This window comes from Misgurnus anguillicaudatus, chromosome 25, assembly GCF_027580225.2.
Source record: "Misgurnus anguillicaudatus chromosome 25, ASM2758022v2, whole genome shotgun sequence".
NCBI lineage: Eukaryota > Metazoa > Chordata > Actinopteri > Cypriniformes > Cobitidae > Misgurnus > Misgurnus anguillicaudatus.
The window spans coordinates 30,028,523-30,055,019 of NC_073361.2; the positions used below are offsets into that span (position 1 = coordinate 30,028,523).

A 26,497-nucleotide genomic window follows, 5' to 3' on the forward strand; every position below is an offset into this window, starting at 1 on the left:
CATATAGAGAACAAAGAATGTGATAAACATCTTTGAAGGCGTGTTTAAGAGCAACACCCCTGACTGCAACACCCCAAGAAACTTGTGAAATCATCATATATATTAATATAGGCCTATTGTGTCTTTTTGATGTTGCAAGTTGTGTTGCTGTTTATTTTGGTATTTTAAGAAATCAGGCTGCTCTAGTTTTCTGATAGAAATCTTTATAAAGTGTTACATACAATAAAAAAACACACACGCGCGCAAAGAAACATAATACTGTATGATAAACATTTTTAAAAATGCTTTTAATTAAATGACCCAATTTGTTGTTAGATTAAATAACATTTAGCTGAAGACTGTTACCTGTTTGTTTGGTAATGTAAAGTGTGAGTGACAGGTATTTTAAGTGTGATATCTAAGGCTGCAAAGTGATTAATCACAACCGATAATCACAATTAATCATTAATCGTTTGCAGAATAAAAGTTTTTGTTGTTTGCATCATATATGTGTGGTGTACCGTGTATAATAATTAGATATAAATACACGCACATGCGTGTATATATATTTTTATATTTATATATAATTTATATTATATATAATTATAAATAATTCATATATAAATAGATTTTTTATTATACAGTTATACATGGATTTGTGTGTATATACATTTTATTATACAAAGTACACACACACACACACACACACACACACACACACACATATATATATATATATATATATATATATATATATATATATATATATATATATATATATATATATATATATATATATATATATATATATATATATATATATATATATATATATATGATGTAAACAAAAACTTTTGTTCTGCAAATGATTAGTGGAGATTAATTATTTTGCAAAGTATACTGAAATCACAAAATATGTTTGTTTATCTGGTTCTGATCCCTGGGTCCGTCTAATGAGTTCAACAGAAAGTCAAACTGGTTTCCCTTGGTGCAGAGACCATGCACGGGTTGTATTGTGGTTAAATGTAGGTTTTAATCAGAGGAATCTGAGGTCGACTCTACTCGGGCGTATGAGTGTGGGATAAAAACATCATCTGTGAGCTAGTATGTGACAAGAAATTGCACACTTTGCAGAACATTGTAAAGCATTGTGCATGAAAAAAATCTCATGTGACATTCTACAGATACAATAAAAAAAATGCTTGACTGTAATGCAGTGGGTCTCGCCCCAGCGATGGGCCTTCAAGCTTAGGGTTGCACAAAAGTGTATATTGTGCACCAATATCACAATGTGTGCATCCGCTATAGTCACATCGAAGAATGTGCAAAAGCAAGGCAAACGCATATATCAGGTAAAACATATATTGCAGTGTCAGTTTGTGCAAAATCGTACCTTTAAGAAATATCTTGCTTTTGTGCTGATTTAGCTAATTAATGTGTGTTTTATCGTACAAGCTAGCGTCTCAGATGTGTTTATTGAGATCAGTTGAATAGTGAAAACTAAAGTGTGCAATTCGAAAGATTCTCAGATGGCACATCCTCTCTCTCTCACCATCTACCCATACTCTCTGTTTCCCACCCTTTTGCTGTTTTGTTTTGAGTGGTTTGTGGTTGGCAGGACGTTGATGGGTACAATGTTTACTTGATGCATGCTGTAGTACACAGTTCAGCACACACACATGCACATTTGACCTGATTCACCTTCATCGCTCTGTGCTTCGCTTGAAAGGCAGCCAGTATCTAACCAAAAATGCTTGCCAACCGCAAAAATGCGGTGAATTGAGAAAACTTTGAATTGTAACATTTTTGTAGTGTTCAATGACAAAACCTACTGTAGTGAGTACATGAAAAGCATTTTAAGACATCATAGATGTGCACTCATAAGATGCAATCTAAGGCAGTTTCACATTTATCATTTGCGGTTAAGACAATCCCACAATGCACTGTGCGAAGCTCAGAAGAAAATCTTTACCCAGATTGTATTGTAAGAGATTAAAGTAACAGTACACACTGTAAAAACATGCAATCTTTGTCAAATCAACATATTTTTATGCTAAAAAAAAATAAGATAAACAACTTTAAGTAGTTTTTATAAGTTATGTCAACTATTCACAGGTCAAGACTTAAAATAGTGCATTCAGTTGACTTGCAAAACCAAGTTGTTTTAACTTCATGCTGCATTTTCTGGACTCACTATGTAGGTGATTTTTTCATTGCTTTACTTTTGTCTGATGCTGGATCAAAATAGTTACTGCGTTTCCCAACAGGGTTTAGATTAATCCAGGACTAGGCCTTAGTTATTTTAGAACATTTAAGTAGTTTTTACAAACATACCTACAAAAAAGCATTACTGATGTGCATTTTGAGCGCTGATGTATATAAAGTGTAAGATTTTTTTTTTTAAATTAGCAGCTCAAACATGCACTTTAATCTGGGACTAAGCCCTGTCTGGGAAACCGCCCATAGAATTATTAGTTTTAACCAGCACTTGGATAGCTTTCTAGCTTTATAATACAAATTCAAAGCACTGTGGAATTGCTTGTCAAATGTCTGACAACTTACAGGTTGCCAAGTTAAGCAAAATTAACAGATAAGCAGAATTACCCACCAGTGTGCAAAAAAACACATTTGGTGGGTGACAATTTCACACTTTTCTATCTCAGACAGCAGATGCCATAGGAAGATTGTGTTTTGAGATCATCACTATCGCACTGTGTTTCGCTTTGTTGGTACTTCTTAATTTAAATTTTTAGGCAGGCAGACAGTTGGATGCATATGAATGGACATGCTTGCACTCACACGCGTGCACAAACACGCACACAAACACGTACACATGTACACACACACACACACACACTCCATCTTTTGCATTATGTGTTTAAATAGTTTGTTTTAAGAGTCGTTGATGCTGTGGATGTTTGTTTTGTGTGACACACAGTATGATAATTAAAAGTACACAGTTAACTCATAACCAGGAAGCAATAGCCATCATTGCACCATCTAGGTTAACTAGGATAGCTAAGATAATCTTGGTATGAGTAACCCACTTCTCTCAAATAAAGAAACTTTCACTTTCTCCATTTTTTTCTGGATCCTTTCATGTTGAGATTACTTAAAAAATATGTTTAACTTAATTTAATTGAGTCCATTCAATGAAAAAGTGTGTCTTGTCAGCTTTACTTAATTTTTTTTTTGCAAATAGTATGGCATTTTATTGGCTGATGATGTTGAAGTGTATTATGGGTAATTGTTGTTCTGGCACCCTCTTGCAGAAGTGTAGCACCATTAGATGGGTACATGAGTAATAAGTGGTCAAATATAAGTCAATGAACTTGTTCTGATATATTTTTTATAACACAAACAAACAAACAAACAAACAAACAAATATACATACGAATGAATGAATGGTTTGAAATGTAACATTTTATTTTAAATATGTTTGTGATGTATTTGGTAAGCTGTAGTTAAAATGTTTATATGATGAGTTTTGAGCAGGTGCACTATGATTGATTGATTGATTGATTGATTCAGTGTTATTGAGTTATTAAATAGGTGATCCTTATTAAAGTGGGTGGAGTTTATAAAATGGCATTATTTAAAATTTTTGTCATCATTAATTACATTTTTTGTGTATAATTAACTCAATTGTTGTTTGTTGACTCTACTAAGAGGTTGTTAAGTTTACTTAAACTTCCTTTGGAAAAAAGAACTAAATTATTGTTTGTTAATAATTAATTTGGTTATGTTTTTTGTTGGCCAAAATAACTTGCGAGATGTCTGATATTCCATCATAAGTCAACTGTAATAACAAGGTGTTTGGTTTTATTTATTTATTTATTTATTTATACACTGAAAAAAACTGGTTCCACATAAATATTTTTCTTAAAATTATATTTTTTAAGATACTTGTTGAATCTACATAATTCAATTTTGGACACTGGTTCAACATGATTCAATCAATCTTAAAATGAAATTAACGTTAATTCATGTTAAATTATTTTAAGAAAACTTAATTTAATCATGTTAAACGGCGTTCACAAGTTTTTTTTGAGTGTATATTTTTTAAGGCTATGTTTTAGTGGTCTATCACACTTTTACTGACAGCCAAATTTTGCTTTGTTTTAGCCTATATGTCTATATAAATAAACATCCCTGTTAAATTTGTTATGGGCGAACTGTGTCAACCTCACGGCTTTATGCACACGAGCCTCTTGTGTGCTCAAATTCATGATTTACTGCAAACAGCGAGTAACCTCACCCAAATCATGTCGTCTTGTAAATATAGCCGCATGGTTTAAACATCCCCTGATGGCACGAATGGGAGCGGATGCAGAAAAAACTGCTTCAGTAAACAAAATCAAAAGGGAGAGTCTGCTGATGAATGCAATTAAACTGTGAATTATATTTGTTTTTTAATGTTGTAGTTCCTTGCAATTAAATCATGAATTAATATGTTTTTATTATTTTTTTGTGATTCTGCTGCTATGACCAAAAACTTTTTTTTTCTTCGTGATTTTACTTTAAAATAAATGTCTATTAGATTTAAAAAAAAATTATATTTTGATCTTAATGCAATTATATTGCATTTCTTGCATTGGATATCCGTCATCACTAAATGCTATATTAGACATAAACGACTTTTCTATAAAGATATCTTTAAACTGTTTAAATTAAATAAAAAATTTTTACTCTGTAAACCTGAACAGTACAATCCTCATTTAAAATGAGTGAACTGTACTCAAACCTTTGAAAACGTTTATTCAACTTAAAAATTTTATGTGTGTTCAATAATTTCACCACTACGAGTAAATAAAATGAGTCAAAGATCGTAGCTTATAGCTTTTTATTTCCAAACAGAGTCATTACAATACAACAGCTTCACTTTTAAAACAATGCAAATCATTGCAAACGTTTAGTGGTGATGAGTTATATGGCTAAGAAGGAGTCTGGCACTAAATGCAAATTTACGTCAGTTTAAAGTTAAATCAGCACCATTGGTTGGGGAGGATTTGCAGTTCCCAGCATGAGTCTGCACTACGAGCATTTTTTATATTAAGTGATGTGGTTTTCAGTAAAGAAAAAGACTCAATAGTGTTAAACATTCATTTATGCTGGAGATTTGAAAAAGTTTGCAATATTTTTGAGTTTTGTGGTTACCATTGTAAGTGTAGTGCCTGTGATTAGTTAACTCTTTCCGATAAACTCTTTCTGATAAAAGTTATACACGTGAAAGTAAGAGCACTGAGCTCAATCTCTTCACAATCTCTGCAGTCTCTTCACACTTACGCTGGTCTTAATGGATCACATAATGTGTGACACCAACAAAAAATATATGCTAAACACTTGTTTTAAGTATGGTGTACATAAATATTAAATAAAATGAAATGTAACCTTTTAAGTTTTAATTAATTTTAATTTTATAAATGAAGAGATTCGTTGCTAAACGAGATAATTTTTTAATTTTTCAGAAATCTCGTTTTTTGTTGTGCATTGCAGTTAATATCAATTCAACTGCAGTTGGTTTGTTTTGATTTAAACTTTTATAACTTAAAAAATTAAGCTAAGTAGCACCATAAAACAAAATAATAACATGATAACATAATAATAAACATGTTTTGACAAAAAATTTAAAAACGGAGTTTTGCAACGAAACTCTTCAAATATTCTTTAATTAAAAAAATTGAGTTGTTTACTTAAACATTCAATGTAATTAATAAAGCAAGATCAAACAACAGATTTAGGAATGTGTTTGTACTCAAAATAATAAAGTATAATTTACCCTATGTGTGTTAACATGCCCATCAAAAAAAAAAAAATGCAGGAAAATTGGAAAATGTTTTTTTCTCATAAAATACATTTGTCTTTTTGCATTGAGCTTAATACAAATTATTGACTTTGACCAAGCAACTGTACACAAGTACATTAAACAACAACCTATTTTTCACTTTTTTTCTTTACCAAGAACACGAAAAAAAAAATTATTAATTAAATTTACTCATTTTTTTAAGGTAAGTGGTTTAAAAAAAATTCTTTGTTTTAAATTGATTGCAACCACTTGCCTTAAAAAAATTAGTAAATTGAATGAATATTTTTTTTTCAAGAAAGCACAGCATTTAAACTTATATGCTGCCCTCAGCAACGTCAGTAACACATGGTAGCGTATAGGACAGACAGCAATACAGGACATGTGCGTTTCTGTAATATGTTCAGTGTCTTTCCATAGACGATAGTAAAACTCTATCACACCTACTAACCACGAGTTATGAGGCAGCACACACTGAGATTGTGGGTAAAACCAATTTCTACTGAAATAAATGACTAAACTCGTGACTCACAAAGAAACAAAATAAAGGTGGTCTGAATGATATGTTTATTTGTCTTTCAAAATTGCTAAGAGGTTTTTCACAGACTAAAGATTACTGTACGGATCAAGGTTCACCCATCACGCTACAGTTTTCATGCAGACAGTTCATGTCTTCAGATCTGAGGATCAACCATAAAATACCTAAATCTGTATTTTGCATAATAATGTAAATGAAAACAGGTCTAACATTTAAATGTACTTACTGTGTTTTGAGCATCATGTTGAAAAGGCATTTGAAAGCCATAATTATAGATTTTAGATATAATTTCCACAGTCCGCAGAGAAAACTACTTTACAGAGACTTATCAGGACAGGATGTCAATACTTTTGTCTTTAACATAAACACCAGGAACTGGAGCTCCTAAATGCCCCTCATCCAACATTATCCAGTAGGAAAGAATGGGTTTGGTATTTTCTTTAGCCACGCTTATCTCCTTGTGTAGTTTTTCACCCAATAACTTAAGCCACTCTTCAACCACCTTCATTATTCACTTAAGACCTCTCTATTTATTTTTCTCAGTTTGTATCAGTAATGCTTTTTGGTCTTTCTGGATTATTTTTGCTTTTGCTGGATGCATCTTTAATATGTGGTAGGATATATATAATATGTGGTGGTATCATTCATAGATAGGCTGTGTGTATAGAAACATTTACAACATCTTTCCTTGTTTATAGAGTTTTACTTTATGATGATAATTATTATATAGTAGACAAGAAATCATCTTACAAACCTCTCCATAAACTATTATACACTCAAAAATAATCTGTTAATATAGGGCATAATGTACTGTATTTATATTAAGGTATTTTTTAAAGGTATTGTTTTACAGCTGTTTTATTTCTAATTTGTATTTCTATGAGTTGTGTTTTAAGGGTTAATGGAAATGTCCGTATTAACAGATATTTTTTTAGAGTGTTACTTTGTAAGTCGCTTTGGAAAAAAGCATACAGGCTATGCTTAAATATTAAATCGAATCAGATTCGCTATTGTTGCATTGAACTACCAACAAATATCAGAATGAATGAATATATGATTGATTTTGTTGATCTTCTCTACAGGTCAGAACACAACACATGAAAACAAAACAGCATTTGAAGGTAGGAAGTGAAATTTGTTCAGTGAAATTACGTAAAGACGGGTCTCTGTGATCTCATACTGTATGTGTCAGAACAGACTTTCAGAACATTGTCTCAAATTGTGGTTAGATTTGTCAAGATACAAAAGTTTGCAGATATATTAATATGAACTTTTTCATTTGTCCCAAATCACCGATTCATTTCACCCCAGATCATATCTGGTCGATGCTTTTCACATTAATTTAATCGTTTTTAAATTTAAAGAAATAGTTTACCAGAAAATGAAAATATTCATATTATCAATATTTTACTTAAACTTAAGCCATCCTAGGTGTATATGATTTTCTCTTTTACCCAAACAGAGTGAGAGTTATAATAAATAGTATCCTGGCTCTTTTCAGCTTTATAATGGCATTGAATAGTGCATTTTTAAAGCTCCAAAAAGTGCATCCATCCATCAAAAACTTATTCATACAGTTATCAAATGTTTTCTGAGATCTAGCAATGGGTTTATGTAAGGAAACACTCATCACTTAACCTCAGAAGACATTTATTAACTGTAGGAAATAAGTTTTGATGGATGTGCTGTATTTGAGCTTAAAAAATGGGGCACTATCCAATACTATTATAAAGCTGTATAAGAAAAGCATATGGGCTAATGACTTGGGGTAAAAATGACCTCAGAAATTAAAAGAGTAATTAAAAGATTACAAAATATATACATTTTTAACGATACAAATAATATAGCATTTTTTTGTTTACTTCCCATCTATACATTAATGCTGTGTTTTGGGAGATATGAAGTACTTTTGTACTGGTTTACCACACAATTCCTCAACTACACCATTAGCTTGCCTGTAAAATATCAGATGTTTATGAACAATTCACATAAATTATGATCTAAATTTGATTTAAATTGTTTTTAGATATTGATCTAGATGTTATATGTTGAATTCAACCATTTGGTGTTTAGAAAAAAAAACATAAAAGAACTACAGTTTAGAAAAAAAAATCATTTTGACCAGCAGATGCCCATAGAGACCCATTCATTTTACTGGATGTGGCCAACTGCTTACATCACTACTTTAGAGATACATTTTGTGAATGTATGTTAATATAAATATTAGAAATGACATATTATTTCAAATAGTATATTTTTTTGTAGTTTTTGATGCATTTTGAAATTTGACTAAATGCAAGTGTGTGTGTCTGTGTGTGTCCATGTGTGTGTGCGTGCGCCTGCGTGTTTGTGACTTTGTCTTTTTGTGTGTCTTTATGTGTGTAAGTTTTATTGTATTTTGTGTGTGTGTGTGTGTGTGTGTGTGTGTTTGTGATTAAGCACGTCTTTTCTATATTGCATTTGTGCTCTAGTACCAGGCCTACCTTTCTGTGTTAAATTTTCAGACTTATTCTGGATGCATTTTTTACACCTCTTTAGAAGGACTGAATCAAGCCCAGTTTTTTATATGAATCTTGACAGATAATCTGGAAAAGTCACAAAATCTTATTTCCACTGAGATGAAGGGAACCATGTTTTTAAACTAAAGAAAGGTGGCTTGGCCCCAAGGGATTTATTAGGGTTAACTGTATGTCAAAAATTTCAGTTTCTCTTATGGAAATTTAGAAAAAACAACTGAGACAAAGTTGTCATTTACATAAAACAACTGGAAACTTTTGAAAGAGCAACCTAAGCAAAATCCCAAGTGTTTTACCAATGTTAATAATTAAACAGAATTTATCTTCCTGTACAAACAATTTTTAATGGCATGCTAATCTTCCTATACTGTATGTTGTCTTTATTTTTATTAAAGATGACTCTAAAGTAAAAAAAAATTTTTTGCATTGATATTCTTTCAGATGGTAACAGCACATATGAAGATCAAGGTAAGAAGAGAGCTGTAAAGTCATTCAATCATTATACTTGTATGTCAATTATTAAACTTTTTTCTGTGCTTCTCAGAGAACTTTCAAAATCAAGAACGTTACCACCTCTATAAACACTGTTTTGAAGAAGCCTTGAGGCAGTATGGTCAGTTTTAAAGCTGGGCTAAATTCAATGAGAGCATGATTTTACTCGGAGAAGAGAACTGGTGCAATGTCAAGATGATCGTGAGGTAAGCCAGAGCATCTCTTCATGTGCGGCTTTACTTAGAATAAGAAACTTCTAAAGAAGTATCATTTCCGTCGAACCCTGCTGGTGCACCTTGAGCGATCAGATGTTTCTAGCAGAACATGTTAGTTCCCAAAGCTAGATTTAGACATTTTAATGTTGCATATTTTTAATAATATGCATATTTTTTAAAGTTGGGATTTGATGAATTACGTATTACGCCACACAATAAAAGCAACTAAAGGCTACAGTAGTAGTTAGCAATGTCTGTGCAAAAAGTTTGGTATGCTAAGAGATGCGATACTAGATTCATACTTGATGCACAAAGACGGGAAATGGGCAGAGGAAACAAAGGAAGGATGTGAGGGAATAATCGGAGGTATACTTGACCTCCTGGCAGTGAGAAAACCCATTAAACACTGAGAGACATTTCCCCTGGAGAATAACACTTGTGCATGCTGTTTTATTTTACATTTATGTGTTTAATTATTTTCACTTTAATTGCAGATTTACAAAAACAAGTTTTATTCACATACAACCATTAGTTAAACTTAATAGACGTGTGCTTGCTGTGCTGTTTCAGACATTTTTTTAAGCTTTCTGTGAAAATAAGATTGATTGCAATGGCACTACTCTGTACTGTATAGACGTTTTGCATGTTTGCAAACAAAGATGACGTTTTTTGTGGGCGGAGCCCAACTGGTGGCAGAAAGTGTTTTAGCGTTAAACTGTGATTTTTATGGATCCACCCAGTGTTCTGTAGAAGTCTGTTTCCCATATAAGTGTAATGTTTCTTATAACGTTTTCACCAAGCCACGTTTATTTTTTAAATAAATAAAAGTTTAAATGGCTTGCCTACTGATATGTGTGCATGTATGTAATGTATATGTATTGTTTTTTATTGGTAAATCAATTATTTTCACAATATGAATCGCTGAAGTACTTTTAAGAGCAATACTATCATGTATTCTGTATAATATCATTTTTTAAATATTTTATCATTTCGTTTTCAATTTCTTCCTTATATTTATAGCTTACGTGTTTGTTCTAAAACGATTATGTTTACATATAATGAATTTGTATAGGCCTGTTTATATATTATTAACACTTTACATCGTGTGTGCTATGTTTATATATTTATTAGTAAACACCATAATTTAGAACAAACAGGAAGAAGACATAATGGTAATTTTATTGATATTATGGACTCATTTAAATCTTTAATCTTTTTAAATAAATTATAAACGACGCTATAAGAGACACATAGAGGGAACAAACTTCGACAGAACACCGGATATCTTCTCTAATTATTTTCTATTGAAATTATTAAAAGATTTTCAGATTATTTCATCACTCCAGGCTGTCCGGTTGAGGGCTTTTATTGCAACCATAAACACCTACGTTTATCTTCAAATGGTGTCTTCGACAACGGTATGCTATAAAAATGGTCATCTATTTTGGCATTCCTATTCTGACACTCAACAGCACAAGAAGACGTTTTCTAGTGAGTTATATTGTTCATTTCACTCGTGTTTCATTCATTTCCACTGTTTTTCTGCCACCACATGCGTGCGTGACGTAACTGTGACGTCGACTCGCAAAAGGTCTATATGTACACTTGCAGTTGCAATTCAAATATGCGTCTCAAACTGTGAGCTATTATAAAAATGTGCATGCATTTGAATTGTTACATTCGTGGCAAATTTTCAAATAGATAGATATAAATAACATGTAAATTTCAGTGGGAACATATGAAACTGCTGAGTAGAAGTGAAAAACATTGTGTAGTCCTCTCATATCAATACTCATATTACTATAGAGGCCTGTATATTTCTAACTGTGTCACATTTATAATACATCTATAAGACGGTTAGTGGCAAAGGTTGAAGGTTTATATAAATCAGAAAACATTGAGACAGCAAAGGAACTGAATATTTGACTCCTCCTAAAACCAAGTGAATCACTCGCTCAGGAATCTAAAAGTATTGTTTTCAATACATGGGCGTAAATTTAATGGAAGCAATTTTTTTGAAGGGGACAAAAATGATACAGGCAAAATTGTATCTACTTGTACAGAGAAAAGCCTAATGTTCTTCAAAACCATATATTTATGTAATGTTTTTGAAGCTATTTAAGCCTCCAAAATATAATTTACATTATTGTTGGCTGCGTATTTTATAATCACTGGCATACTCGTGTTATGACAATTTTATTAATAACTCAGCATCATCTGTATGAAAGCGATAAGAATCACTTCATCCGATCAGGTGCGGTGGGTCTAGAATCCCCCAAACCTTAATCAATTTCCGTCTATGTTTCCATATGTACACACATATTGCATGATCTTGTGGCTTTGCATACATTTGCCTCATGCAGTTTATCTGACATGCATATTTCCTTTGTATCAGCATTTAAACAATGCATGCAAATAAAAGTGATAATAAGAGTGATATCAGCGGGCACAAATCATTCTTTGTAAATTTCCGCTACCTGTTTGTGGTTGTTGTTAATCTGTATAATCATTTTCAAAGATTTTTGAGAATGACTACTTGGCAACAGGCTATAAGAAACTTAATTCAAAGAAATGGAAATTGAAAAAAACTTTATTTCCTATTGGCTAGTTGTTGTTTTAGTAAATCAATTCAAGCAAAGGTATACTCTTAGAGGATGTTGTTGGATTATTAAAGTAAGTCCTGCTTTAAGTAAGAGTTTTTGGCATTCTGTGTGTTTTCTTTTGTCACATCAATAACTTTGACTTTTTCTCCTTTCCAGAAGTTACCATGAGTTAACTGACTGTTTGGAGACCTCGTCCAGGATTTGTAGGTGTTATTACCCAAATCATGTCGTGGAGCAGTTGTTTGTAATGATACATAAGCAATACTTCCATTCGTGCAGCGATGAGGAGTTACCCGACGCCCCGGCAGGAGTGGTGCTCACTGCGACCCTGTTACCCATCGTTCTCATTCCCTTCATGGTGTACATTGTGGTCTTGAAGAGCAGTTTAAGAGACTGAACGTTTATTTAGCGTGCCATTGATGAAAGGTCAAAGAGAAACTGGGTGTTTAAGGTTTATGTGGTTGACAATAATGTAAGTATTGTTACATAGACAGCGTGGGCTGGGATTTCCCACACGCTAATGACTAAGACAGAAATAATAGAAGAAAGACAGGAAAGGTTCAAAATAATAGCACAGTTGATTGATGGTTATAATCTGTTATCTTAATATTCTAATTTTAATGTCAACATTTTTTTTATTTGGGGAATTTTGCAACCTAGCAGAGGCAACTTATTTATCTTTTTAAAGGCATGTTTTTTTTTTTTTTACAAAAAATTAAACACTTTATTCATTTATAATTACATAATTAAATCAACTTAATTGTTTATGCAATCATTTATGGGAATTGTATTTAAAATCAATATGAAATGTATAATAGATGTCAATAATTTACAAGATTATGATGTAGAATAGAAATTAAATATGTGACCCTGGACCACAAAACCATAGGTCGCGACTCGCAAGGTATATTTGTAGCAATAGCCAAAAATGCATTGTACACTATATAAAATATGCAGCATTTTTGTCAAATCAACGTATATTTTTATGTAACTTTAACTTAAAAATGAAGTTACAACTGTTAACCAGACATTTTATAAGCTATGTCAACTTTTCACAAGCCAAGACAGTGTATGGGTCAAAATTATTGATTTTGTTTAAAGCCAAAAATCGGATATTAAGTAAATATTATGTTCCCTGAAGATGTTTAGTACATTTCCTATTTTTCCTATTTTTCTATATGTGTTTAATGACAATCGTTTCTCTAGATAAGACCCTTATGCCTCGTTTGGGATCTTTTAGAGTCCTTTGAAACTGCAATTTTAAACTGCATTAAAACTGTTAAGTGTTGGGGTCCATTGGAGTCCATTGGAATGGGAGGAGTCCTGGAATGTTTTACTCAAAAAACTTAATTTCTTCTCGACTGAACAAAGAAAGATATCAACATTTTGGATGACATGGTGGTGAGGAAATTATCTGGATTTTTTTTATCATTTTGAAACACAAACTGTATCCTGCTTGACTTTATATTGTTCATAGTTATTTATTATAATATTTAATTTCTTGAGATATAATTTATGTAGTCTTGTACACAAAGTAGTTTCTTTAAAGCAGCATGTTTAGTCAAAAAAATCTTTAAAATCTTACAAATTTAGGTGCTTTAGATTAAGGCCATACCCACATCCTAAACATTGAGGGGGGACCAAAATATTCAGGGATATACGTATTTATATATTTTTAAAATATCAAACATTGGGGGAAATTCCCCAAAATATTCTTCTGAAGAGCCATTTTTAGTTCCACAAAAACTTTCATTCAAAGGTTCTGTACAGAAAGGTTCATCAGATGTTAAAAGGGTTTTTATGGAACCATTCCGCCAAAACTGCTTCTTCTAAGACATCGTCAAGCACCTTTATTTTTAAGAATGTGGTCAAATGGAAAAAAAGAAGTGTGATTTGCTATCACCTCTGTCTTAGATGTACAAACCACAAAGTCATACACAACATGTCACGTGTATGTATGCTTTGTAATGTAAAGCGCTGCATAGTTGCCAATAAAAATGCATATAACATAAAACATGTTGATATCTCCAAAAGGTTCACTCACTGTTCCTCTGTGGCACTTTAAATAATAAAAGTCATTTATCCGTTTAAGCATTCCAGACATTTCGGCTTTATTATATGAGGTTTGAGGGAAGTATCAGTTTGATTGATGACAGATGAAGTGTTTAGGAAGTATTTTAGATAACAATCTTTCTGTGCAATATGATAAGTACTGTATATTGTGAGTGGTTGAAGTGTCACTATACATGTTTTAATTAATCATTGTATAAATATTGAAAAAACTTCACCCCTGAATTCTGACACTAATGGCACAAAAACAAAAAAACTCTTTACTTTTAATATTGAGCTCCTTTACTGGCTGTATAAGACACAGCATGACACACAAACTGCTGACACCTGGTGGAGCTTTAAAGGGATAGTTCACCCAAAAATGAAAATTCTGTCATCATTAACACGCGCAGCAGAGCGCAGGTGGAAAAAAGACGGACTTCATGTGTCATACCAAAACCTTAAAGATAGTTGGAGAACCTATCAGAATATTGTTAAAGCTGAAAAAACAAAATATATCTCAAACAATATAAATAAGCCCTGAGTTGGTTTAAAACTATTGGTTTTGTTTTAAACCCCAGTCCTAACTCTTCCTATAATGACACAGTGCCCTGATCTTTTTAATCAGTTTAAGCCCGTATCGTTGTCATTTCTTACAGAAATTGTCAATACATTAAAACTTTCCTCTTCTCCCGCTGACACAGTTCCTCCTCACTTTTTTAAAGAGGTTTGGGTGACTATTGGCCCTTATGGCAGGGAAATCATCAATAACAGTCTGTCCTCTCTTTTTGTAAAAAGGCTGTTATTGAACCTTTGATTAAAAAAACTGGTCTTGACCCTACAATTTTATCAAATTATCGGTCAATTTCCAAACTTCCATTAATGTCGAAGATTTTAGAGAAAAGTGTATTTGCACAGTTACAGCCTTTTTTGGTGCAAATTGCATTTTTGACCCTTTCCAATCAGGTTACGGAGCCTTCCATAGCACTGAGACCGTACTCTTAAAGGTTTTTGAATGACTGATGGTGATTTAGCTATTTTAGTGCTTTGAGACCTGACTGCTGCTTTTGACACAGTTGACCACACAATACTTTTATCTCATCTGGAAAATTGTGTGGGTGTCAGGGGGACAGCGCTCGAGTGGTTCAGGTCGTACCTGTCTGGAGATGTTTTGCTGTCAGACTGGGTGACTCTAACTCATCTACCGCCCCTTTGAACTGTGGGGTCCCCCAGGGATCAGTCCTTGGGCCAGTGTGATTTTTTAAAAGGCACGGTATCTCTTATCATTTTTATGCAGACGATTGCCAAATATACCTGCCAGTAACTAAAAATGATCACGCCACCCTTACACCCCTAATCGAGTGTTTAAGTAACGTCAAGGCTTGGTTGTCTCAGAATTTTTAAAATCTAAATGATGGTAAGACAGAAATGGTCGACTTGGTCGACTTGGGCCCCCTCAAAAACCATTTGCATCCCATAGCCACCAGCCTTGGCGTCACTATAGACAGTGATTTTAAACTGGATAAACAAATTAACACTGTCATTAAATCAAGTTTTTTCATCTTCGTCTTCTGTCTAAAACAAACCTTTTTTATCTTTTAAACATTTTGAGCAAGTCATGCATGCTTTTATTTCATTACGTCTGGACTACTGTAATGCACTTTACATTGGAATATCCCAAAATGCAATTTTGCGCTTATAGTTAGTCCAGAACTCTGCGGCACGGCTTTTAACAGGAACCAAAAAGCGCAAACACCCCCCCATCCTCGCCTCGTTGCAATGGCTTCCTGTTCGATTTAGTTTGATTTTAAGATTTTATTGTTCGTTTTTAAAGCTCTGAATGGACTGGCCCCACAGTACATCACGGACCTCATTCAAATCTACACACTGGCATGTTCATTGAGGTTTGATGGCCAGCTCCAGCTTGTAGTTCCTAAGACCAGACTTAAAACCAGGGGGGACCGTCTGGGTCTTCTCTGTGGTCGGCCCCAGTGGAACACTCTGTCTCCCTGTGCCATTTATTGTTTTATTTTATTTATTTTAATGACTGTACTTTTGTATTTGTGTGCTTTTTATTGCATTGCTCTTATTCGATTTTACTAGTTTTTATTGTTTGAATGGAGGCTAGTGAAGTTTAATAAAGCATTTATTTATTGTTTTTTAAACACCCTCATATGGGGTGCGCCCCAGACACACAAACATGACACACACAACAAACTTGATTTAGATTTTTACATTTTGAAAAAAATTAAAACATGAATAACAGTGAAATAGTACAGTTAAATGATTTTATTTTGTATTCATTTGCACTTTTTATTTAACTTTTTGGTAACATGTAAGTAGCTTTTCTCTCTGGCCAACTTTAAGGGGGCGGCGCCCCAGCACCCCCTATTGACCAGCCGCCACTGATCCATACATTTCTCAAGTTTAGATTTTTCCGTTCTAAACAGTCTGAGACACAGAAAGTGTATTGTGAAGATTACAGCGCCCCCTACTGCAATCACCACGAGCAACAAAAACCCCACTACGTCAATGGAGTAGTACGAGTACCACGGCATCTTATAAGACTCTGTCCGTAAATGTGCCGCCCCTTTGTGTCGCATCACAAACTCTATCCAATAAACGGCGCTGTCTCGAGGATGCATAGGCTTGTCGAGGTGTATCCTAGACAGTCGCTTCATGTTGTCCTTGTACGACGGACGATGCAACACGTCCTGCACCGCCGTATAAAAACTCTGGCTGTCTAGTTTGGTGACATCGAGAACTTTAGCTGCCCCTCGTACCTCAAGACGCAATAAATTCTCAAACTGATCGAACAGAAGTGGAAGGCCCACAACGGGAACGCCGTGAAATATAGATTCATAAACCCCGTTGGTTCCGCCGTGAGCCACGAATGCCCGTGTTTTTGGGTGACCCAGCAGGTCGTTCTGAGGCAGCCACTTGACCAGCAAAGTATTGTTCCCCAAATTATCAGGACGCTCTCCCAGGTGTTTCCAAATCACTCGCTGAGGAAGCCGAGCAAACCCGGCAGCGATCTCAGAAGATATTTCAGTAGGTAGACCTTTTACAAGCTTCCCCAGTGACATCACAATCACTCCGTGTTCTCCCGACCCTTCCACAAACTCCTCCAGGTCTTCCGGTAGAGGCTTAGGTGGTTTGCATTGGAAGCCTCCGATGTGCACGATGTTGGGCATGGTCGGGCGTGGAAACTCAAAGACAAAATCTGATCGGATGAGCCAGATGTCTGTCCTGTGCAGCAGGGAATGAAAATTGGTTTCGGGGTCAAAGTACCGTGCTGCCAATTCGTCATAAACCGGGCTTACGATGAATCCATCTATGAATTTGTTCAGTCCATAATAGAGCATGTTTTGGACCCTCTCGATGAAGGACATGTGGTTGGGGAGCGAGCTGCCAGCCGCTGGGACGTATGAAGGTGGCGAGGGTGCCACAAAAAAGTGCGCTTCTCCGCTGGTGATCGTTGGTGGTCGGGCGTGGAAACTCAAAGACAAAATCTGATCGGATGAGCCAGATGTCTGTCCTGTGCAGCAGGGAATGAAAATTGGTTTCGGGGTCAAAGTAACGGGCTGCTAATTTGTCATAAACTGGACTTATGATGAATCCATCTATGAATTTGTTCAGTCCATAATAGAGCATGTTCTGGACCCTCTCGATGAAGGACATGTGGTTGGGGAGCGAGCTGCCAGCCGCTGGGACGTATGAAGGTGGCGAGGGTGCCACAAAAAAGTGCGCTTCTCCGCTGGTGATCCATCTCACGTTGAACACCGTGGGTAATCCGAGTTTATGAGCCACCAGCACACCTGCAGGTAGGCCCGGATCAATAAGAGCTACATCGTAACGTGCTTCGTAAAGCTGTTGCATAAGTACCGGGTTCTCAAACATCTCCACCACCAGCTGACTTGCCTGTTTGTGTAGTTTGGAGAGCGCCGTCAACATTTCCCAGAAGAACTTTATTAGGGCGAACGGAGATCCTTTTTCTTTCTGTATCTTGAGCATTTTGTTCAGGAACGAGACAAAGAAATCTTGGTCCTCAATGTTGATGGCTTCCGGTAGGGTCACGGTTATGGATCTGTAGTGAGGCGAGTCCTTTTCGACATACCAGCTGCTGGTTGTCCTCACCACGGTCACCTCATGACCCCCGTGATGCAGATCCTCGATCAGCAGTTTCATATTTACCCAGTGGCTGCCGTCCACGGGAAAAACAAGGATCTTACCAGCTAGAGCAGATGAAGCGAGGGTGATGATGAGTATGGCAAGGAGACAATGAGAAGATCCTTGAAGATTCATGGTTACCTGGTGCACAGATAAAAGCCAAGTGAATGCTTATCAGATTGAAAAATGTCACTACTTGTGCACTGAATACAAATAAGTGTTCTGCACAATTGAACAGTAAACAGACGTGTTTTAAGAAATCCTGTCCAGGAAACCTTTTACAAAGGTGAGTTTTCTTTTTATGTCATATTCATTAGTTTCTAATGTCAACCTTGTTTAAAAACACACACGATCACAGCTCACAGTCAACAGTATGGCCACTGATCTACTATTTGGTTAAATACAAGAAAAAGCTCCAATGCAACTTTGACTACACAAAATTTAGTATGGGTATGTACTATTTACTTCTGGGTACATTTTGCTATGCATTCTATAAAATGTTAAAATATAAAAGAGAAAGACTTGGGCAATAAGTAAAGTCATAGTATAGCTCATTCCTAGAGAAGTGGAGGTCCCTGCCACACAATCAGATATTACACTGCAAAAAATTATTTTCAAGAAAACTTTTTAAAGTATTTTTTGTTTTCAGTAAAAATATCTAAAAATTCTTAAATTAAGATGTTTTTTCTTGACGAGCAAAACCACCCAAGAAAATAAGTTTTAAGACATAAAACATGCAAAAAAGATGCCAATGGGGTATAAGCAAATTTTTCTTGATTTTTTCTTGAATTTAGTGTTTTTGAAAAAAGGTCAAGATTTTTTTGCTTACCCTATTGGCAGATAATTTTGTTTTTTGCTTGTTTTGTGCACAAAATCATTTAAATTTGATATTTTTGGTCTAAAAACTAGACTTATTTTCTTGGGTGGTTTTGCCATCAAGAAAAAGCTTAATTTAAGAATTTTTAGATATTTTTACTGCAAACAAGACAAAAATACTAAGAAAAGTTTTTCTTGAAAATAATTTTTTGAAACGGAAACCAACAAACAAGATGTGATGAATCATCTTACACAGAGAACAGGTGATTTACCTTGTTTCTTTATCTTGGTGCATAAAGGTCTTCTAGCTGCTGCTATTAAGAAAATTCAGTGTGATCCCAAATCCAGATTGAAGAATTATTCTGTAACTCAAGGAAATGTACTCCATGTACTGAACCTGTGTGTGTCTGGGGGGTAAACATGACTTCACCAAGTCGGATGTGGTCCTGGATCAACACCATTGTTGGTCCTTTATCAACATTTTCATTAACCAATAAGATTGCAGGATTAAGATTAGTGTGTGTGGGTGGTGTCGGGGGTGTTGGAATCATTTCTCATCTTAAAATGCTATAACATAAAACTTAAACTTTCTCCAAAAGGTTCACTCACTGTTCCTCTGTGACACTTTAAATAATAAAAGTCATTTATTTATTTTAGCATTCCGAACATTATTGGCTTCATTATATGAGGTTTGGGCAAAAATATTGTTTTGACTCATGACAGATGAAGTCTTTTACAGTAGATAACAATCTTTCTATTCTGTGCAATTTGACAAGTGTGTTCTGTATATTGTGGGTGGTTGAAGTGTCACCATACATGTTTTAATTAATAATTGGAAAAATTTTGGAAAAACTTCACCCCTAAATTCTGAAACTAATTGCACAAAAATGAAAAACTCTTCACTTTCAATATTGAGCTCCTTTACTTGCTGTATAAGACACAGCATGACACACAAACTCTTGACACCTATACCAGATAGCAAGCGCATGTGGGCCACTTCAGGCAAAGATGCGGCACTGCTGGCCTTCTTATTGCCCAAATAAAAGGGATGTGAACCTAAAGTGGCTCACATGTAAAATAGCAAAAATGGCCCAAATATATCAAATCACACGTGGGCCTTTTTAGGCAAAGATGCGGTGCTCACGGCAACATGTCATCTGAATATGTACCAAAAGTGGCCCATCCGACAAATAGTGAATATGGCCCAAATATCAAACAACAAATATGGGCCACCTTTGGCAAAAATGCTGCACAACAGACACGGCCTAATCTTGGAATAAACCAAATGTGGCCCTCACATGTTGCAGCAAATGTGGCCCAGTTCTTTACAAACGTGTCTGGGCCGGTTTTGGCAAAGATATGGCATAGTAAGCACAGGCTCATGTGGGTGTGAGTCTGAAGTGGGCCATATATGATGTTGCAAATGTGCCCCATATGTATAAAGACGCATCAGGGCCAGTTTTGGCAAAGATATTGCACAGTAAGCACCCGCTCATGTGAGTGTGATGCTGCGTTTACACCAAACGCGATAGAAAATGCGTTATTCGCGCCTAGTTGGACGCTTAAACATTTGAGTTCACTAACTTAATTTGCGCATGAAATTCTAGTCATCCGAGACATTCACATGGAGATTCGCGTCATGTGAGGGGCTTCTGCGACTCCGCTGAGACTCCGCCACTCCGCTCGCTTCCTGTAATCACATCACTACTACAGCGAGGTCCTGATTGGTTAATCATTCGCACCGCACTTACCACGTGTACCGCGCCGCAGGATGCCTAATCGCGTCTTTACATTGACTTAACATGTAAATCACCCACACTTGCCCCCTCTACCGCGGCTGGTGTAAACGCAGCATGAGACTGAAGTGGTCCACATACCCAGCTAACAGAGAAAAGTTCTAAGAACATTCCTTGAAAGTTCCCCATGTTCCCAAAAATGTTCTGAGGAATGTTAGAGGAATGTTACATTCTACCATTTTCAAATGTTATAAAACATTATTTCTGAATGTTTCATAAAAATATTGCTGTAGAAAACACAATTCACTTATTAGGTTTAGATGTTGATGTTTTGTTTGATATTAAGTCACCATTATTGTGATCAGTGTTCGTTTTAGTTGGACCCTTGACTTATTTACTTTTTTCCTGGTTACATTACTTTGTGTGTATAAAACATATTTGTTATGGTAATGTAAAGTTAATAGTGCAATTCTGTGGGGGTTGGTATATAATTGTGAAAATCATCATCTAATAAATTGGTTTACTCACCAAAAGTTTATTTTCTGTCAATAATATCTATGAAGTCCAGCACTTTCACAGCAGTTTGTTATTAAGCAGTTTTAGAAACTTTGGACAAAAATTAACCTCTGAATATTTGGGATGTACAAACATCAAGAATCAGAGTATGAATCTCCATGGTGACAAAGAAAATTGTAAAAAGTTAATTATTTATCCATGTCGCAGTGCATGCTGGGAGTCCTGGATGAGATTTGTAATTTGTAAATACCCAGCATGCATTGCAGAATGAAGTTTTTCATTTAATTGTCACCATGGTTAAGATTCATACTCTGATTGTGGCATCACTCTGGCTTGCTCGTGGTTGAGATGTGTTAAACAGGAGTGGACCACACAAGTGCCATCAATCCATGCCAGGTGTGGGCCAAATCTGGGCTTTAAAAAATGTAAATAAACTATTACCAAGATTTGGGCCAGATCTGCATTATTTGCTTCATGCTTGGCTGACGTGACATTTCTATGGCTTGCTTGTGGTAAAGATCTGGAAAAAAAGAAGTGGACCGCTCAAGTGCCATCATTCCATGCCAAAGGTGGGCCAGATGAAAGTGTCAGATGTGAGCCAGATCTGGGCACAGCAATTTTGCTATCTGGGATTAGTGGAGCTTTAAAAGTGCACAGCAATTTTGTGATACAAATGCAAACACTCTATTGACCCTGTCCCAAATGGCGCACTTCATGTGGACTTTTGCTCTTGTGGCCTTAAATTGCACGTTCTCAAGAGTCCGTAGGGTGTCCCATCTGTAATTTTTACGCTCCGAAGTGTGCTCATCAGCGCCCCCTTTGCACCCTTGCCAAAAGCTCAAAAAATTACTTTCCAGAGGCCATGCAAAGTGTGCAAAACATTTCGGAATCTAACCTTCATCATTGCCGAAAACGTTAAGCACTTTTTGTGGTCTCTGGACAATAAACTCTTTTGAGCAATTTTTGTGTGCAGATCTCTTTTTTTATCATTTTGAGGAATATTTGGATCGATTTTGTGTATCAGCATTCATTTGGACTGTTGTCGCTATGCTTTTCCAGTCTTTTCATCATAATTGTACAGAAAATATGACACTCTCACACAAAGACAAAAACATGAATACAAACATAGCCAGGTTTATTAGTCACTGATCCATTACACACATTACTCAAGTTTTGATTTTTGTGTCCTACACAGTCTGAGGCACAGAAAGTGTATTGTGAAGATTACAGCGCCCCCTACTGCCATCACCACGAGCAGCAAAAACCCCACTACGTCAACGGAGTAGTACGAGTACCACGGCATCTTATAAGACTCTGTCCGTAAATGTGCCGCCCCTTTGTGTCGCATCACAAACTCTATCCAATAAACGGCGCTGTCTCGAGGATGCATAGGCTTGTCGAGGTGTATCCTAGACAGTCGCTTCATGTTGTCCTTGTACGACGGACGATGCAACACGTCCTGCACCGCCGTATAAAAACTCTGGCTGTCTAGTTTGGTGACATCGAGAACTTTAGCTGCCCCTCGTACCTCAAGACGCAATAAATTCTCAAACTGATCGAACAGAAGTGGAAGGCCCACAACAGGAACGCCGTGAAATATAGATTCATAAACCCCGTTGGTTCCGCCGTGAGCAACAAATGCCCGTGTTTTTGGGTGACCCAGCAGGTCGTTCTGAGGCAACCACTTGACCAGCAAAGTATTGTTCCCCAAATTATCAGGACGCTCTCCCAGGTATCTCCAAATCACTCGCTGAGGAAGCCGAGCAAACCCAGCAGCGATCTCAGAAGTTATTTCAGTAGGTAGACCTTTTACAAGCGTCCCCAGTGACATCACAATCACTCCGTGTTCTCCTGACCCTTCCACAAACTCCTCTAGGTCTGCCGGAAGAGGCTTGGATGGTTTGCATTGGAAGCCTCCGATGTGCACGATGTTGGGCATGGTCGGGCGCGGGAACTCAAAGACAAAATCCGATCGGATGAGCCAGATGTCTGTCCTGTGCAGCAGGGCCTGAAAACTGGTTTCGGGGTCAAAGTAACGTGCTGCTAATTCTTCATAAACCGGGCTTACGATAAATCCATCTATGAATTTGTTCAGTCCATAATAGAGCATGTTTTGGACCCTCTCGATGAAGGACATGTGGTTGGGGAGTGAGCTGCCGGCCGCTGGTACGTATGAAGGTGGTGAGGGTGCCACAAAAAAGTGCGCTTCTCCGCTGGTGATCCATCTCACGTTGAACACCGTGGGTAGTCCGAGTTTATGAGCCACCAGCACACCCGCAGGTAGGCCCGGATCAATAAGAGCTACATCGTAACGTGCTTCGTAAAGCTGTTGCATAAGTACCGGGTTCTCAAACATCTCCACCACCAGCTGACTTGCCTGTTTGTGTAGATTGGAGAGTCCCGTCAACATCTCCCAGTAGAACTGCATTAGGGCGAACGGGGTTCCTTTCGCTTTCTGTATCTTGAGCATTTTGTTCAGGAACGAGACAAAGAAATCTTGGTCCTCAATGTTGATGGCTTCCGGTAGTGTCACGGTTATGGATCTGTAGTGGGGCGAGTCCTTGTCGACGTACCAGCTGCTGGTTGTCCTCACCACGGTCACCTCATGACCCCCGTGATGCAGATCCTCGATCAGCAGTTTCATATTTATCCAGTGGCTGCCATCCACGGGAAAAACAAGGATCTTACCAGCTAAAGCAGATGAAGCGAGGGTGATGATGAGTATGGCAAGGAGACAATGAGAAGATCCTTGAAGATTCATGGCTTCCTGGTGAACCGGATAAAATGCCAATGCTTATTAGATTGAATAAATGTATAATGATTTATAATAATGAAATAATTCCTTCTTAAAGAAACAAAAAGTGTTTTCTATTTATTTCTGCACAATTCAGCACATTGACTGCTTCATGCTTAAGTGAAATCCTGTACAGGAAATCTTTCACAAATCTTTTTTTTTTAGTAAGACTGACTGAATGTTGTACAACTTAATGTCATGTTCATTAGTTTCTAATGTCAACCTTATTTAAAACACATGATGAAAGACCCTGGCAATAAGAGTAAAGGCACATAAGCATACATTCCTAGAGAAATGGAGGTCACTGCCACACCATCTTAACTATAGATAGAATGTTCCATTCGTTCCAAAATGTTCTGTCTTAACTACAGATAGAATGTTCTATCCATTCCAAAATGTTCAGATAGAAGTTAAGATGGAACAGGATGTGGTGAATCGTACACAGAAAACAGATGATTTACCTTGTTTCTTTAGCATGAAGCTCCTCTCGCTGCTGCTATAAAGAAAATTCTGTGTGGTCCCAAGTCCAGATTGCATTGCGTAACTCATGGAAATGTACACCCTGTACCGCTTTGTGTGTGTGTGTGTGTGTGTGTGTGTGTGTGTGTGTGTGTGTCTGTATGAAAGAAAAAGGGAATAAAAAATGGTTTAAATCATGTTTCTGGCAAAGTCTGGTGGTATGTTTCAATGTCAAATTCCTCCAGCAAAATGAGCTAAAATGTCAAGACACTGAACTCTGAAGAAAATACAGATTGGCTGCTGTATTCAGTGAAGTATTTGACACTCAGAGCTGATCATCAAGACTGCATATATGACAAAAATATATATTTATAAAATATAATTTTAAATATATTTCAAAATACACAAATGTAATACTGGATGTTAAATAATCAACTTTTATTTTATTTATGAAGAGACACTATAAAACAATTAAACCTCAGGTGGTGTTGCTAACCCAAATTTGACTCTTAGGTGGAACTGGTTACAGACATGAAACTCTTGGTGATCCTAATCTCTTTATCACAAAGGCTTTTGCACTGTTAGCCTTTAGGCTCATATCACTGAGTTTCTGCTGAAATATATGATGTAATGTATACATATTTTGTGGTTCTAAGATTGTAATGTTATATTAATGTTTAGTATTATTTTAATGGTCATGGTGCGATGAGTAAAAAGGTCTCATTTCTATAAGTCTAAGATCAGATGGATTAAGGTTTTAGAACTTTGGATAGAGGATGCATTTCTTGTAGAGGTGGGGTTTTGCCTTGATATTTCTGGCTAGTTTGACCAGTTGCCAAGATACTCCTAGCTAGTTTGACCAGGTGCTCTTTAGTATCACTTGGCACAGGGCAAACTGGATTTTGACCAGGTGTTCTTTAGTATCACTTGGTACAGGTCAAACTAGATTTTGTTAGTTTTCTCAAGCTGTGTATAAAAGGTGGCCTGGCAAAATGTTCTGGGAGCCATTCTGTACCCAGAAGCTCCCACACTCTGTGTGTATTCAAACCTTATGGATGCATCCTGTAACCAGGAGCTCCCACACTTTGTGTGTGTATTAAAACATCATGGAAGAAATCTTAAACAAGAGTCTTCCTACACCATTTGGGTATTATTTTCATGATAGATAGTACTCTGTAGCCAGAGTGTCTATTGCCAGGTATGACTTTGTAACTGTTGCAACTGATGATCATTTTAATTGGAATTGAATCATATTCTGTATTATATGATATTCTTTAAGCTGGAACCTGCCTGGTATAATAAATTGTTAATATTGATTCATTTTAAATTCTTCAAAATTGTATTGATTTATTTTAATTCTTTCAGAAATTATTATTTCCAGTAGATTAGAAGGAGTCTGGTATTACCGCAAAATAAGTATGTCAGGATATGATCACACTGGTGTTTTGATGTTGAATGGAGCATGGGGCACATTCACCAGGACTCTCAGATTTATGTCTATCACCTAACTTAGCAAGTTGCATGATCGTGACTAAAGTAACTATTTTATGATCGGAGCAAGCCATAAACTATTAGTTTACCCGACAACCTCTGACTAAGATCAGAACTGACAATTTTGTGTCCGTGAGATATACGCAACGGCCGACGTATACTCTGTGCGATACTGGGTCCCTAATGAACGAATAACTAAGACTATGGGAATTAATAAATAATCAAACATCTAAATTATGATTAACAGATAATTGGAATAATGAACTAAATTCTTACTATATTAAATTGGAGTCAGATTATAATTTAAACACAGAGGTCAA

At 36.0% G+C, this 26,497-nt stretch overlaps 3 protein-coding genes across 3 annotated transcripts; 1 reads left to right on the top strand and 2 right to left on the bottom strand.

Annotated features, from left to right (window-relative positions):
* Positions 1 to 6: 6 nt before the first annotated feature.
* Positions 7 to 12,849, top strand: LOC129426401 (uncharacterized). The gene is given in 7 exon segments (XM_055182663.2): positions 7 to 185; positions 1,288 to 1,331; positions 6,841 to 6,933; positions 7,403 to 7,441; positions 9,278 to 9,304; positions 9,381 to 9,534; positions 12,303 to 12,849. Coding segments are annotated over 7 exon segments (654 nt in total). The 5' UTR covers positions 7 to 129; the 3' UTR covers positions 12,544 to 12,849.
* Positions 12,850 to 16,458: 3,609 nt separating this feature from the next.
* Positions 16,459 to 24,795, bottom strand: LOC141362170 (UDP-glucuronosyltransferase 2A1-like). Its single transcript, XM_073864172.1, has 3 exons — positions 24,689 to 24,795; positions 17,823 to 18,506; positions 16,459 to 17,539 (listed from the first exon to the last, which is right to left on the bottom strand). Exons 2-3 carry the CDS (start codon positions 18,498 to 18,500, stop codon positions 16,496 to 16,498), a joined length of 1,722 nt encoding a protein of 573 aa, XP_073720273.1. The 5' UTR covers positions 18,501 to 18,506; positions 24,689 to 24,795; the 3' UTR covers positions 16,459 to 16,495.
* On the bottom strand, positions 22,552 to 24,821 carry LOC129426411 (UDP-glucuronosyltransferase 2A2). Its single transcript, XM_055182675.2, has 2 exons — positions 24,689 to 24,821; positions 22,552 to 24,200 (listed from the first exon to the last, which is right to left on the bottom strand). Exon 2 carries the CDS (start codon positions 24,192 to 24,194, stop codon positions 22,596 to 22,598), a length of 1,599 nt encoding a protein of 532 aa, XP_055038650.2. The 5' UTR covers positions 24,195 to 24,200; positions 24,689 to 24,821; the 3' UTR covers positions 22,552 to 22,595.
* Positions 24,822 to 26,497: the final 1,676 nt, after the last annotated feature.